The 14,013-nt window shown below is 41.8% G+C and overlaps 1 protein-coding gene across 3 annotated transcripts in view; it reads left to right on the forward strand.

The window, feature by feature from the left end:
* The first annotated feature begins 679 nt into the window (after positions 1-679).
* Positions 680-14,013, forward strand: part of RIF1 (replication timing regulatory factor 1) — a 34,242-nt gene continuing 20,908 nt past the window's right edge. The window contains exons 1-14 of one of the 3 annotated variants that reach the window (XM_083492793.1): positions 680-1,047; positions 6,084-6,162; positions 7,098-7,194; positions 7,710-7,840; positions 7,925-8,019; positions 8,629-8,818; positions 9,372-9,464; positions 9,557-9,695; positions 11,296-11,447; positions 12,185-12,299; positions 12,794-12,964; positions 13,087-13,197; positions 13,346-13,408; positions 13,843-13,943. In XM_083492793.1, the coding sequence (XP_083348919.1) occupies positions 923-1,047; positions 6,084-6,162; positions 7,098-7,194; positions 7,710-7,840; positions 7,925-8,019; positions 8,629-8,818; positions 9,372-9,464; positions 9,557-9,695; positions 11,296-11,447; positions 12,185-12,299; positions 12,794-12,964; positions 13,087-13,197; positions 13,346-13,408; positions 13,843-13,943 (1,662 nt within the window). In that variant the 5' untranslated portion in view covers positions 680-922. Of the gene's footprint in view, positions 1,048-1,446; positions 1,631-6,083; positions 6,163-7,097; positions 7,195-7,709; positions 7,841-7,924; positions 8,020-8,628; positions 8,819-9,371; positions 9,465-9,556; positions 9,696-11,295; positions 11,448-12,184; positions 12,300-12,793; positions 12,965-13,086; positions 13,198-13,345; positions 13,409-13,842; positions 13,944-14,013 lie in introns of those variants that run through there. The other 2 variants (XM_083492795.1, XM_083492794.1) reach the window with 2 other exon arrangements.

Genomic DNA, 14,013 nt, shown 5'->3' on the forward strand with positions numbered 1-14,013 from the left:
GAGCCTGTGACCTGGCCTAGGAAATAAGTATTTTACCACTACAAAAGAATGGCCATGCTCCCCAGGCAATCCAATCAAGTAACTTGCCAGACAGGAGATAAATAAGGACAAGAGAAAAACAACATTTAAATTTCTGTGATGTAGGTGGGATGTATCTGAGGGGTGGTCTTAGGTTACACCCCTTCAGTGATGTATGCATAATGTTTCTGGGGGTGGTCTTGATCTAGAGAATGGGAATTTCAAGTCTTTATAAGCCCTTGCACGGCATTTTGGGGGGTCCTCTTCCTCTCCTGCGTGTGAGGGGAGCACCCTGTTGCAACAGATTAATAAAGATCAAGGTTACTAGCTGCTTTGCTTCTCAATATTCTCTGGTTGGCCTCTGTTATTTTCTCCTACCAATAGGGAACCTATGTAAGGACTCTATATGGGCTCTTGGATACCCCATAAGGGAAAAGGGCATATTTTTATTTACAACAAGAGAGAGAGAGAGAGAGAGAGAAGGCCCTGGCGTGGCCCTGCAAACGAAACCACCCGGTCCGTTTTCACACATCCCAACACATAGTATGGAAGAAGCAGGGAGAAAGTCTGCATATGCATTTCAGAGGGAAGCTGGCCGATGGATGAACTCGGCGGTTCGACTTCGCGGCGCCCTGCTCGACTAGCTCGGCGCTCTGGCTTCCTCCGAGCCTCTTCCTCGCCCTGTGATTGGGCGGCCAGCTTCCGTTTCTTCCGCACAAACACAGTGACGCGGCTAGAGAAGTCCCGCGCTTCGCCATCTTAGCCCGCGAGAAAAGGAGAGAGAGCGAGCGAGCGCGAGAGTGAGTGAGTGAGCGCGCGCGGGAGAGCGAGAGAAGGCGAAGAGCGCGGGAAGCGCACTTTCCCCTCTTGAGGAGCTGGCGAGGAAGAGGCTGCCGGCGGCGCCATGAGCGGCGCTGACTCCACGACGGGGCCTTGCCCGAGCGGGAGCCTCCGTCCCCTGCTGGAGACCCTGGAAGACCCCGCAGCCGCGCCGGCGGCGCTCACGGACGCGCTTCTGACCCTCACCAAGTGAGTGTCCGGCGAGGGCGGCGGGTCCCTCCTGCGGCCTTGCGGGCAGGCGGGTCTCTGAGAGGGGAAAAGCCTGGGCGGGGGGCGAGTATTATCTCGCGGCCAGGCTTTAGCCCCGGTACTTGTTACCACCACATACACACCTGAGGGATGAGAGATGCTTATTGCGTAAAGAGCGGGGTTTTTGTTGTTGTTTTATTAGGTAGGGCTCCTACCCTCTTCGCTCACTGGCCCACAGGAGGCGGGCATCTCTCGAGGGGGGTGGGGTATTTTTTTTTTTTTTTTTGCCGCCTGTCTGCTTCCCTTTTCGTCAAACAAAACTTCTCAGGGGCTGCGAGGCCGTGAACGTTTAAGTGCTTTGGAACCATTTCGGTTGGGCTTTTAACGACTTTAGAACGCACCTAAGCGTTTCGAAAAGGGCGCGCCGGCGATTGCGCGCCGCCAATCAACAGGAAAGGCTCTCCTCAGCTTGGGTGATGGGGCGGGGGGGGGAGATTTGGGGGAGAGAGGGTTTCCCTGTTGGAAGTTTGCCTGCTGCACTGTTACAAGGCAGAGGAGCCCCCTCCCGAAGTGGGCGTGTGATGTGGGTTTCTACCTCTCTGTTTGGAGTTGCTATGGGGGGGCGGGGCGGGGGAGTACGTTTCCTTTTTCTCTGGAAGGAGTATGTGAGAGCTTCGCATAGGCACCGGTGTGTGTCAGTTGTCTAAGAATTAGATTACTGTATCTGTGTGCTTCTGTACTTAGCGGATGTGGTTTTTCCTTTAAAAAAATATAGATCAAGTCTTTGTGCAGACTTGATTCTACTCATGTTTACTTGAGGTATCTAGGAAGCTGCCTTACAATGAATTCCTCTAGCTCAGAGTTGTCTACTTTGGCTGTGTTCAACTTTTCCTGACCCAAGACCCACTTATAACTCAAACATTCATTCATTTTTTGTTATTTGTTTTTATTTGCAGGCCTTTGATATAAGGCCAAAGGGCAGTTTTGAACATCGGACGGAATAAACGTACATATGTTCTGCAATGCATAGCTTTAGGAAAGTTTTAAATGTTTGATGTGTTATCACATTTTTAATGTGGTTGAGGAAACCTAGCCAGATGGGCGGGGTATAAATAATAAGAATTGTTATTATCCACACAGTACACAAAAAATTAAAACAGTTACATACAGTGCGGGGGAAAGTATTTGATCCCCTGCTAAATTTGCCTGTTTGCCCTCTGAGGAAGAAATGTTCAGTCCATAATTTTAATGGTAGGTTTATTGTAGCTGTGAGAGACAGAATAACAACAGGAAAACACCCAGAAGACAAAAGTCAGAGATTGATGTGCATTATAATGAGTAAAATAAGAAACACAAAATAACTGTCAACCTCCCTCAGTGTGGGGCTCCATGCAAGTTCTCATATCGTGGAGTTGCAATGATCAGGAGAACGGTGATGAAGCAGCCCAGAGGTACACAGGGTGAACTTGTCAATGACCTCAGGGCAGCTGGAACCATAGGCACCATGAAAACAGTTGGTAACACACTACGCCATGAAGGACTGAGATTTTGCAGAGCCCGCAAGGTCCTCTTGCTCAAGAAAGCACATGTACAGGCCCGTCTGCAGTTTGCCAATACACATCTGAATGACCCAGAGGAGAACTGGGTGAAAGAGTTGTGGTCAGAGGAGACCAAAATCGAACTCTTACTCATTATAATGCACATCAATCTCTGACTTTTGTCTTCTGGGTTTCTGGGGTTTTTCCTTCTGTTTTTCTGTCTCACAGCTAAAACCTACCATTAAAATTATGGACTGAACATTTCTTTGTCAGAGGGCAAACAGGCAAATTTAGCAGGGGATCAAATACTTTCCCCCCTCACTGTATAGAGGTTGGCACACTTGCTGGTGATCAATTAAGCAAGGACATTTTGATTAGCAGCCCCTGTCTGCTACTTAGCGTCTTAATTCCTATGGAATCAGTAAGGGTGTACTTAGTTTTTCACATATGATTTCTCCATCTTGGCTTTATTTCTGTTAAATGAATTACGACATGGTACACCATATGCCATGCCTTGCTGTTCATCTGAGGTTGTATTTACACAATTTTTAGACCTAAGGAACAAATGATTGCTCCTGTGTCCTGATATTCAAAAAGGGCGCACTTTCTTTTCCCCATGACTATTAATTTCTAGGGTTTAGCTCCCCCCATCTATAGTACCATCATCCTGGCAATGATCTATACTGTCTGGTAGCAGCAGTTCAGGATTTCAGGCATGGCTCTCTTCTAGCACTCCATGGGGGGTGTAAAGAATTTAGCTGGGGCCCTTTTGCATGCAAAGTCTGTGCTCTCTATCACTGAGCCACCACTCTGCCCTTGAAACTGATGCATGAGAATGGCAAGCAAAATATAACCAAATATGCCAGTTTTAATGTAAGTTCAACATTGATTATGCTTTTTAATTCCTTCACATTAAGAAATAGAGCCAATATAGATGAATAGGGTAGGGAGGTGGCACCTGGCTCAGTCACAACAATTTTTTAAAAGTTCATTTAGTATGTCATGCAGGCTGTGCATGTAAACATCCTCCTACCATCTTAGCTGAGAAGAAGAGGAGTTTGGATTTGATATCCCGCTTTATCACTACCGGAAGGAGTCTCAGAGCGGCTAACATTCTCCTTTCCCTTCCTCCCCCACAACAAACACTCTGTGAGGTGAGTGGGGCTGAGAGACTTCAGAGAAGTTTGACTAGCCCAAGGTCACCCAGCAGCTGCATGTGGAGGAGCGGAGATGCGAACCCGGTTCCCTAGATTATGAGTCTACCTCTCTTAACCACTACACCACACTGGCTCTATGAGTCTTAGATAAGTAGGAAGTAAAGTCTTATCTATGCAAGAGTTTGGCTATTGTGTGCCAAAGGGTGAGCATGAAGAACAGATGCACAATAGAAGTGAATTTAAATATATTGTTTTCATTTACAAAGCTTGCTTTCTGATTAGCTTTGTCAAGATTAGCATATCTTGTGTGCCACTTTCAACCTCTGAGCCACCAAATCAGCATTATTTGCAGTTCTCTGCATCTTCACAGTGGCTGTAAATGCAATGGCTTGGATTATAGATTCCCTGCTAAGACAGTTTGCAGAATTACTCCCCTTACACTCCCTTGACAATCTATTCCTGGTGGGTGGGGAATGTGTGTGTGTGCAGGTTGCTGTTTGAGGGAGAAGTTCATAGAATTGTAGAGATGGAAGAGACACCGAGAGTCATCTAGTCTAGCCTCCATCTCAACCATGGCATCTATGACAGATGGCTATCCACCCTCTGCTTTAAACATATGATGAAGGAGAGTCCACCACCTTCTGAGGGAGCCTGTTCCACTGTTGAACAGCTCTTATCACCAGAAAGTTCTTCCTGATGTTTAGTTGAAATTTTCTTTCTTGCAACTTGAAGCCAATTCCATCACTTGCATGAACAGAGGAGCAATTTAGGATTCATGCCATTATGTGATACTTAGTAAAAGGTAAAAAAGGTAAAGGAACCCTAGACGGTTGGTTGTCCAGTCAAAGGCGACTATGGGGTTGCGGCGCTCATCTCGCTTTCAGGCCAAGGAAGCTGGTGTTTGTCCACAGCTAGCTTTCCAGGTTATGTGACCAGTATAACTAAACCGCTTCTGGCGCAATGGAACACCGTGACGTAAGCCAGAGTACATGGAAATGACGTTTACCTTCTTGCCACAGCAGTACCTATTTATCTACTTGCACTGGCATGCTTTCGAACTGCTAGGTTGGCAGGAGCTGTACTTAGTAACATAGTGACATTCACTGTGTTTAAGATCTATGCATTGGCTCCATGCAAGTTTTTGTAAAGTGAGTCAATTTGCTGCTGTGATCGGCCTTTATTTGCCTCACGTGTTCCTAAGGTTGTATTGGCATTTTTCTGAGAATGCTCTTACTACCAGACCATGTCACCGGTGACAAGACATTTCTCTGTTTTTTGAAACAGTTGAGAAATCTGTAGATTAAGATTAGTAGTTTTCAAATGGCAGAATGAAATTCTCCTTGCTCCCATGCAAGTTTGCTTCATATCATGGAGTTAATGAACATGACATTCACCACATTAATTGGTGGTTAGACTTGCTTTTCTCAGTACTGTAATGGCATTGTGCAAAGGTACTGTTCCAGGGGGTAGTGTATAAAAGCAAAAATTCATAGCTATAATGACCACCTGGAACTGTCCCCATGTCTTGCCTTTCTGATCGAGTGGAAGAGCTCTCAAAGCCCTCCAGAGCCTGTGCAAGATCTTCCCAGAACCCAGTATGCAAAGTGAAGGAAAGAGGAAAGAGCTTCTTAAGCTCTCCACCTTGCTTTCTGGGCTCTGCTTTGGAGGCTCCCACAAGATCTCAGAAGGCCCCTTCCAACAGTTGCTCACATGCCTTTTATTTTTGGGGGTCAAGCACATAAAGCTGTGATTGCATAAGTAAAATCCATGTAAGTTGTATCCCTACTGTTTTTTGTTAATCAAGTCTTCAAACACTGTGTGTTTTAAACATTTTATTTTTGTTTTTAAATATTTGATTATGTACATGCAATAGTGAAATGAGTAGAATTTGTTGTATTACACTGTAACTTTCATTTCCTTACTTTTATAATGCTTTTTAAAGAACTGAAGAAGCCTTCAATCATTTATCTGCATACCCCTTCTCTGGGTTCTGTTTCTTTGGGTGGTGCTGGAGTGTGGAGGGATGCTGGAAAGAGCATTGCAGTGGCTATTAATATGGGGAGGTAGGGAAAAGCACAAATTGCTTTGTCAGTTATGGTGCTGCAGTATTACTGAGCCAAAATTTAACAGTAATAGCCAACTCCCTTGACATTGTGTTGTTTTCAATAGTATCTTTACTTGCCAAGCATAGTTTATTCTGTGCAACAGCCTGTTGCTTTTGAAAATGATATATACAGAAGATGTGCCTTTAGCTTTTTAATTTAGGTAATTGCCAAAATGTGCTTTTTTGTCTATGTTGGGCTGTGTAACAGAAAACCTGTTGTGTTTTTCTACATTTAAGTCGCCTGACTGGTGAAGAGGGAAAAGAATTTGCATCTGAAGTTGGGAAACTCTTCCCTCAGCTCTACAAGATATTTAAGGTGTGTATTTAAAATTGTATGGTTTTTAGTAAATCCTCTTTTTAATAAGTATCCCATTCCATGTATAAAGGATACTGAGCCCTTGCCTTTCCCTTTCTGCTATTAACATTCTCCCCCACACTCCAACCTGGTAGTTGCTACTCCCCAGTGGTAATGACTACTACTTTTCCTTACCATACTAGGTTTGTCATAGACATTTCTTTTTACACTTCATGTGCAATAAACTTGGTAGGACTAGCAGTTGACAGAAGTAGCATGTGGGCAGCCCTGGCAAAACCTCCAGAGCAGCAGCAGGTGGTGGTGGTGAGGTTTGTCAGCTGACAGGCGTGCACAACCCTTGTCCATGGCTGAAACTAAATGTCAAAGTTGAATTCAGCTGGTCCTGTTTTTCTTCTATTTAAGCAAAGCTAAGAGATCCATCCTGGTAAACTGCTGACGATTTTGTTCATAGGCCCTTGTCAGAAGTAGACCTCTATCGTTTAGTGGGAGTTGCCTCAGCAGCTCACCAGCCATGTTAGAAACGGCTTCTGAAACTATACATCCATGAGAGAGAAGGAAAGAGGCAAGGAGCAGCTTTTTACGTGGCATTATGGAATGCTAAGATTTGCAGATCCTGTATGTTAAGATCAGCTTTGGAAGCTGCTGTTCACATGGATCAGGTTAGGTTGTGGCACAAGAGATAGGGCCCTTCATGGTAGAAGGGAAACTGTTGGAGTCTAATGTAGCTGGACTCTGGGGCTCAGAATGGAGAAGCAGTTAGCCAATAAACTAGCTTTTGTATCTGAGGGTGTAGCATATACTATATTTTTTAAAGCAACCAAAAATAGTAGCTGTTTTGCTTTTTATTGACACAATTTAAAAATTCTGAACCATTTCAATTATTTGTCAATAAGTGTTGTCAACATGAGTTAAAACTTTATTCCTTCTTTTTGTAGACATATATTCCTACTGAAAATTCAGAATTGAGCAGTGCAGCCTTGCAAGCCTTAGGATTCTGTGTGTTTAACTCAAAGACTGCTGCTTTGCTATGTGGTAAACAATTTTTTTATTCTGTTTCAAAAATTAATAAATAATCCAAATCTGCTTTTTACAGATGGACTGCCAGCAGTATCATAAATATCAATAGAATAAAATATATGTGGTATTGTACTGTACGTAATACTATTCATATCATGTTATTTAGCTCTCTGGCCTGGTGTTACAATGGGACTGAATTGCTACAAGTTTCAATGACTGTAACTCTAGCCCATTTTTTTGCGACCTGAGTCTGGCAAGAAGACACAGCTTCTGGTTTCAGCATTCTTCAGTGCCTTGTTCTGGGTCTGCAAATATTAGAATCTGTTACCCCTTTTATATCATCGTCATGTGTGTCTGTCCTATTTCAGAACACAAAAGCAGCAGTGCCTTAGAATGAGTGAGGACTGCATTAGTTCCTTCCCTGCTGAGTTTGTGATACTAGGCATAAACAAATTCACGACCATTGTATCATTTTCAAGTTTCCCCCATGTTTTACCACACTGAAAAATGCCATTTACCTTTTTCTACAGAATCAGAAATACAGGAGTTGTTGTCAATAGTGAACAGTGTTGCTATAAAGGCTGTGGACAAAAACACTCGCACTAGAGCACTTTGGGTGATCTCTAAGCAGTCCTTTCCTTCTGATACTGTTGGAAAGCTGGTGAGTGTTCTCTGTCCCATCTCCTACAAATAACATTTTGTTAAACTAACATGTTCAGTCACCCACATCTCATTTGTGTTTCAGGTACCCAGTATTATTGGTATGTTAGAAACAGTGCTGAATAAAGGAGACTTGCATTCCATGGTGGTTGAATATGAAGCATTAAATGTTATTATACGGTATGTATCAGGTGTTAAATTGTTGAGCAAGTGTGTTAGAAGTGAGGAAGAAAAACACACTTCAGTAACATCTTGGTCAGATAAAAAAATCAGGGTACATGCTTAGAAAACAGCTTGCACTCTGGTGGTTATTTCTCAAGTCACGAGGGCTATTATATTAAGTCATTGTTGTAGATGGTGAATACCATTTGCTGTTGTTGTAATATTGTAAATGTTGGTATTTCTTTATTGTATAGTTTGCTCTCTGCTGCCTCTGCTTCCCAACTTTCTAGGAAACCCTAGAATTAGCTCAGTTGGTTAGAGCGTATCACTGCTACTGCCAAGTTTGCAGGTTCAATCCCCATACAGGCCGCCTGCATATTCCTGCAGGTGAAATGAGGGTGCACCTTAGAGTGCGCCAATGACAGTGCACTACAGGGAAGATTTGTAGTGGTGGCCAGACTGTCTTTTCTTACTGTTACTGATCTTCTCCTTGAGAAGCCTTTTGAGACACTCTCCAGTTACTCAGAACACAGTGTTGATAGACACTGGTGAAGAAGACCAGTCATTGTTAACTACACAATATTTCTTACAAACCTTGGTCATACTGACAAATATATCTGAACTTAGGCTCATAGAACAGGCTCCATCCCACATGGAAGAACAGGCTGTAAAGTGGGCGAAGCTGATCATCCCTTTGGTTGTCCACTCTGCTCATAAAGTGCAGTTAAGAGGTGCTACTGCATTGGAGATGGGAGTGCCACTTTTACTTCAGAAGCAGCAGGAGGTGGCAGCAGTCACTGAAGAACTTATGACTACGGTAAGGAAGGCCAACATGTTATTTTTTAAAGGATGGGTTTTTGGTTTTTTAAGAATTCCACATATGTGTTTAAGGGCCCTGTCCACTCTAATGATCACTTCATATGACTCCCTACTCCTAGTTTTGCATATATACTTGCAATTATATTTTATGGTGTCATACTTGCATATGAAATACTACTATCTTCAGGGCATGAAGGTGATAGCCCTCTCCCTCATCACTCCCACACCCTCCAGCAAGTATTCAGTGTCATTGTGCCTCTGAAGATTGGCTGTTTTGGTTAATAGCTGTCAGTAGACCTACCTTCCACTTTATTTTCAATCCCTTTTCTATTCATCCCTAGCACAGAATTTGCTCTTTCACCGCTGGTGCACACACAGTTGACATTTTTATAGCCACCACAACCCCAAAATCTCTTCCATAGTTAGTCACTGCCGCATCAAGTGGGGTCAGTGGGTGGGTGGGTGGGGGGGGGGAAGATGGAGGGAGGAATCATACAAACTAATTTTGTGTTGGGTTATTTTTATAAATAATGTTGTTTGTATTCTTGCAGAAAGTAATCCCAGAACTCCAAAAACTATTTGCATCAAAAAATGAAACATATGTTTTGAAACTTTGGCCTCTGTTTGTTAAGCTGCTTGGCAAAGTAAGTTGGACATTGATTTCTCTTGTTTCAGCTACTGTAGGTGCTGATGATATGGATACATTAACTGCATAAAACAATATTTACTCTTACAGGCGCTTCATCGTAGCGGAAGCTTTATCAATTCATTGCTGCAATTAGAAGAACTAGGATTTCGTAGTGGGTCACCGGTGGTAAAGAAAATAGCTTTCATTGCATGGAAGAGTCTGATTGATAACTTTGCTCTAAATCCAGGTAGACTAAAATACTAAGCAATTTTGATTTATTTCATTAGCATGCTGAAGTAGAAAAAAGAAAATAATTGTGCACACTCATGTGATATACTTCCTGTTTGGGAGCAAATTCTGTTGATTGCAGTTGAATGAATTCTAATGGTTGAGATCTCTGTTTCAACTTAGTAGCAACTTGTGTGTGCAAGTGAAAACAGTGGGGGGAGTTGTTAAATGCTGCACTAAGGGCACCCATCATATCACTAGTTAGTCTCTATGCATGTGAGAGTGACGTCTGGCCCTTTTGAATATGCTGTACATATCTTGCTGCATCAATAACAAACACAGCCAGCAGTGTGCCACCAATAATAATAATAATAATAATAATAATAATAATAATAATAATAATAATAATAATTTATTATTTATACCCCGCCCATCTGGCTGGGTTTCTCCAGCCACTCTGGGCGGCTTCCAAAAGAATATTAAAATACTGTGATACATCAAACATTAAAAGCTTCCCTAAACAGGGCTGCCTTCAGATGTCTTCTAAAAGTCTGGTAGTTGTTGTTCTCTTTGACATCTGGTGGGAGGGAGTTCCAACAGGTAGACTTCTGCTTTTTTTGGTGAAAAGGGACCAAAGGTTACCTTCACATGCATAAATAAAAGCAGGAGTTAGAATCATGGAATTGTAGAGTTGGAAGGGACCATGAGTATCATCTAGTCCAACCCTCTGTAATGCAGGCATCTTTTACCCAAGGTAAAAGACCCCAAGATTAAGAGTCTTATGCTCTACCAGCCCGGCTGAATTAAGTTGCTACACAATACATGTGAAATTCCTGGGAATGTTTGGAATGGAAAAAGTGGCCACATAGCCACTTCCTTAGGTAGAAGAGCTGCCACAGCCCTTTTACAGGTGTTTCTCTCTGCATGGTTTGAGCCTTGTGCCAGACCCACACAAATGCTATCCATATATTAGGGAAAGATCTGAAAGGGAGATTCCTGCTGTCTTTCCCATGAGCTGGAGCCCTGTGTTATAGAATTATTATACAGTGGAACCTTGTGTTACGTACCATCTACCTTACAAGTGCCTCGAGTTACGAGCTCCACTGACCTGGAAGTAGATGCCCCTAGTTGCAAACGTTGTCCTGGGATGCAAGTGGAAGTTGAGCGCTGGCAGTGCGGCAGCAGTGGGAGGCGCCATTAGCGAAAGCACGCCTCATGTTAAGAATGGTTTTGGGTTACAGACAGACCTCTGGAATGAATTAAGTTCATAACTCGAGGTACCACAGTATAGTTTAAAAGTGTGCTGGCAAATATCTACTCGTCTGCATTTTTAATGAAGGGATCCAGAAATGACTATAAGTAAAAAAAAAAAATTTTTTTTTTTAAACCCATCAAATACCTCCAAAGATTTTGGATACTTTGGAAAAGGTGAGTAGGTTCAGACCTCTGTATTGCATCTCTGATTTCACAAATAAGTAAACAAGTAATAATCAAGTTGTTGTGGTCTTGAAAAAAAAGTTCACCTGAAGTTGAAGCCACAATTCCTCTTTTGAGTTTGAAAACTGATTTTAACTTTAAATCACATGTAACAAAACCAAGTTTCATTTTCTTCTCCCAAGAAATCTTGTGCAGTGCAAAAAGGCTGAAATTGCTAATGCAACCACTGAGTTCCATTCACGTGAGAACAGAAGCTCTGGCACTGACAAAGCTAGAGGTCTGGTGGTATTTACTGATGAGGTTGGGACCTCATCTCCCAGCCCACTTTGAACAGGTAATCTCATCTTTTATATTAACGCTAATATTAACACTAGTTAAAGCAGATTTCCCAAAAAGTTCTTAGCTTTGTTTTCTCTTATTTGACTTGTGCATTAACTTCATTGGGTCTAGTCTGATTAGGACTAGTATTGAATACCACCCTTACCTGCATAATGGAGAATTTATAGTTATGATATGTCTAGTAGTTGTTAGGAACAGATAAGACCTAGGAGACCAAAGTTCAACTCTCAATTCAGTCATGAAGTTCACAGGATGATCTTGGGCCAGTTACTGTGTCTCAGCCTAACCTTCCTCACAGGGTGGTTGTGAGGCTAAAACAGAAAGAAGTATGGCCATGTAAACCTTGAACTACTTGGAGAAAAGGTGGGATATAAATGTAATAAATATGTGATTAAAGCTGATCTGCAGAAACCATTAAACCAGAGTATTTGGATTTATGCTGATTTTAGTTCAATTGAGCTGGCTGAACTAGTTTGTGGGTGGCATTTAATATTAGTGCCCAAATGCATCACTGTTGCCTCTTACTGTCGAGACTATGGAGCCTTAAGCACACTTACTACAATCATGGAACTACAAGTACAGCTGAAGTCTATTAAAACCTTATTTTCATTCATGTGCTAGATAAAGACTTTAGTAGATTCCTACATGGAAGTCTGTTGTTTGTTTGGGCAGTTTAGCCCCAACCTGTTAAGTTGCTTCTGTTTTGCCTCATGGTGTTTTTTCCCCTTTTAGGTTTGTGTGCCATTGATTCAGAGCACTTTAAGCTTAGATTCCGTTCTACAAGGAAATTCATCACGGTTAGCTATTAACCAGAGTTTACTAACACCGGGTTCTGCACACAAATCAGGTAGGAGGGAAATCTCTTTCTGACTATGATTTAGATGCAACAAATCTGAAATCTAAAAATTCAAATACTGTGTTTTATATCATGAGGTTACATATGCATGGACTTATCCTTAGCACCACCTACCCTGTTGTAATGGATATATTTCAGTTTGTACAGCCTCATATGGAAAGGTTCTTCAGTATGTGTACTTAAGAATTTGTCTTTTTTGCACATTTGTTGCATCTGAATCATATCTCCAGTGTATTAAACTATAAGATTCTGTGGCTACAGTCTTTAAGAGCTCTTGCAATTACTTCTCTAAAACAAATATTCAGACTACATGTAAAGCTTTGAGATTAGCAGCATAGTCTGAGCCTGTTTTTGAAATAGAAGCCATAGTTAAGTCTTTTGATCTCCCCTCCCCCCAAAATCATTTGTTTATATATCATTTTTGTGTTTTTTCGTGTATATAAAAGTTTCTGTGGTTCAAGTAATGTACTACTGGTTTTATTTAGGTGCTTTCCCCAATGGAACCCCTGCAAATCAAAGGATGAGCCTGAGTTCTAGTACAGGAGTTACAGCCATTCCATCAATTCAACTTCTAGGAATCGAAATGCTACTTCACTTTTTCATGGGACCAGACGTTTTGACGTTTTCCAAAGAAAACAACATTGCACTTAGTTTAGGTAATGTTATACGTTTTTTGGAAAGTTCAAGCAGCTTATAATACCACAACACAAGTCTACGCTGCTAGCTGCTCTGACAATTGATAAGAATGATATAACTTGTGCTTTCTCTTCCCACTTAGAACCTCTTCAGCACTCAGTAATCACCAGTCCTTCGTTCTTCTGTAAGCATGCCAGCACATTCATAAATGCAGTTCAGGTTGGCTTCATTGCAGTTGGAAAAGATGCTTCTGGTAAGATTATTTCCCCCCCTAAGAATATTGCTTCGTGCTATGCAAGTTGATAGAAAGGATTCTTCTAAATGGGCAGTAGTCAAAACTTGATTTATCTAGCTCTTCATTGGGTTATTAATTTGCCCTTAATTCATTCTTTATCTTACAGATACTAGTCTAAGTGCTATATGGAAGGCAATGATTCGTTTTGTGAAAGGGGCAATTGAATCAGGTAAGTGGATATATTAATGTTCTGGTGTAGACTATAATAAAAGCTTATGAGGATTATTGGAAAGTAAGAGTGTGGACAAGTAAGTGCACCATCCAGGTAAAAGTATTCTAGGCATGAAGAACCTGGCTCTAACACTCAGTGTCCAGGAACTGGTGCTAACTTAAACTGAGTAACAAATGATAGAGTTGAAAAACACATACGTTTTTCAGTTCTGCTTACAGCTGTGTCAAAACAAATTGGTAGAACATTTAACACGAACAAAGTGAATTCCAGGCCACTATTTCTAAACAGCAATAATTTACCTGAAAGCAGAACTCAGTTTAAAACTTGCAGCAAGAGCATTAATGCAGCTCTGTCCTTTAAGGTGGGCAATGCTGCAGGTTTTGCAAGACCAAATTGTATTCAAGGCCTAATTTTGCGTCGCTTGTTTTTAGGGAGCAAGAGAGAACGGCAAAGCTCAGACGTACTCACTATGTTACTTCAGGCCTTAAAAAACATTGTTGTGTCAAATGAACTATCTGTGTTAAAGTCAATGGTAAGTTGTTTATTATAGTCTATAAGTGTTTATATAGCTATTAAATTATGATAAGAGGTGGCATATCTAC

The sequence above is a fragment of the Podarcis liolepis genome (assembly GCF_965112155.1).
Source record: "Podarcis liolepis genome assembly, chromosome: 1".
Classification (NCBI taxonomy): Eukaryota; Metazoa; Chordata; class Lepidosauria; order Squamata; family Lacertidae; genus Podarcis; species Podarcis liolepis.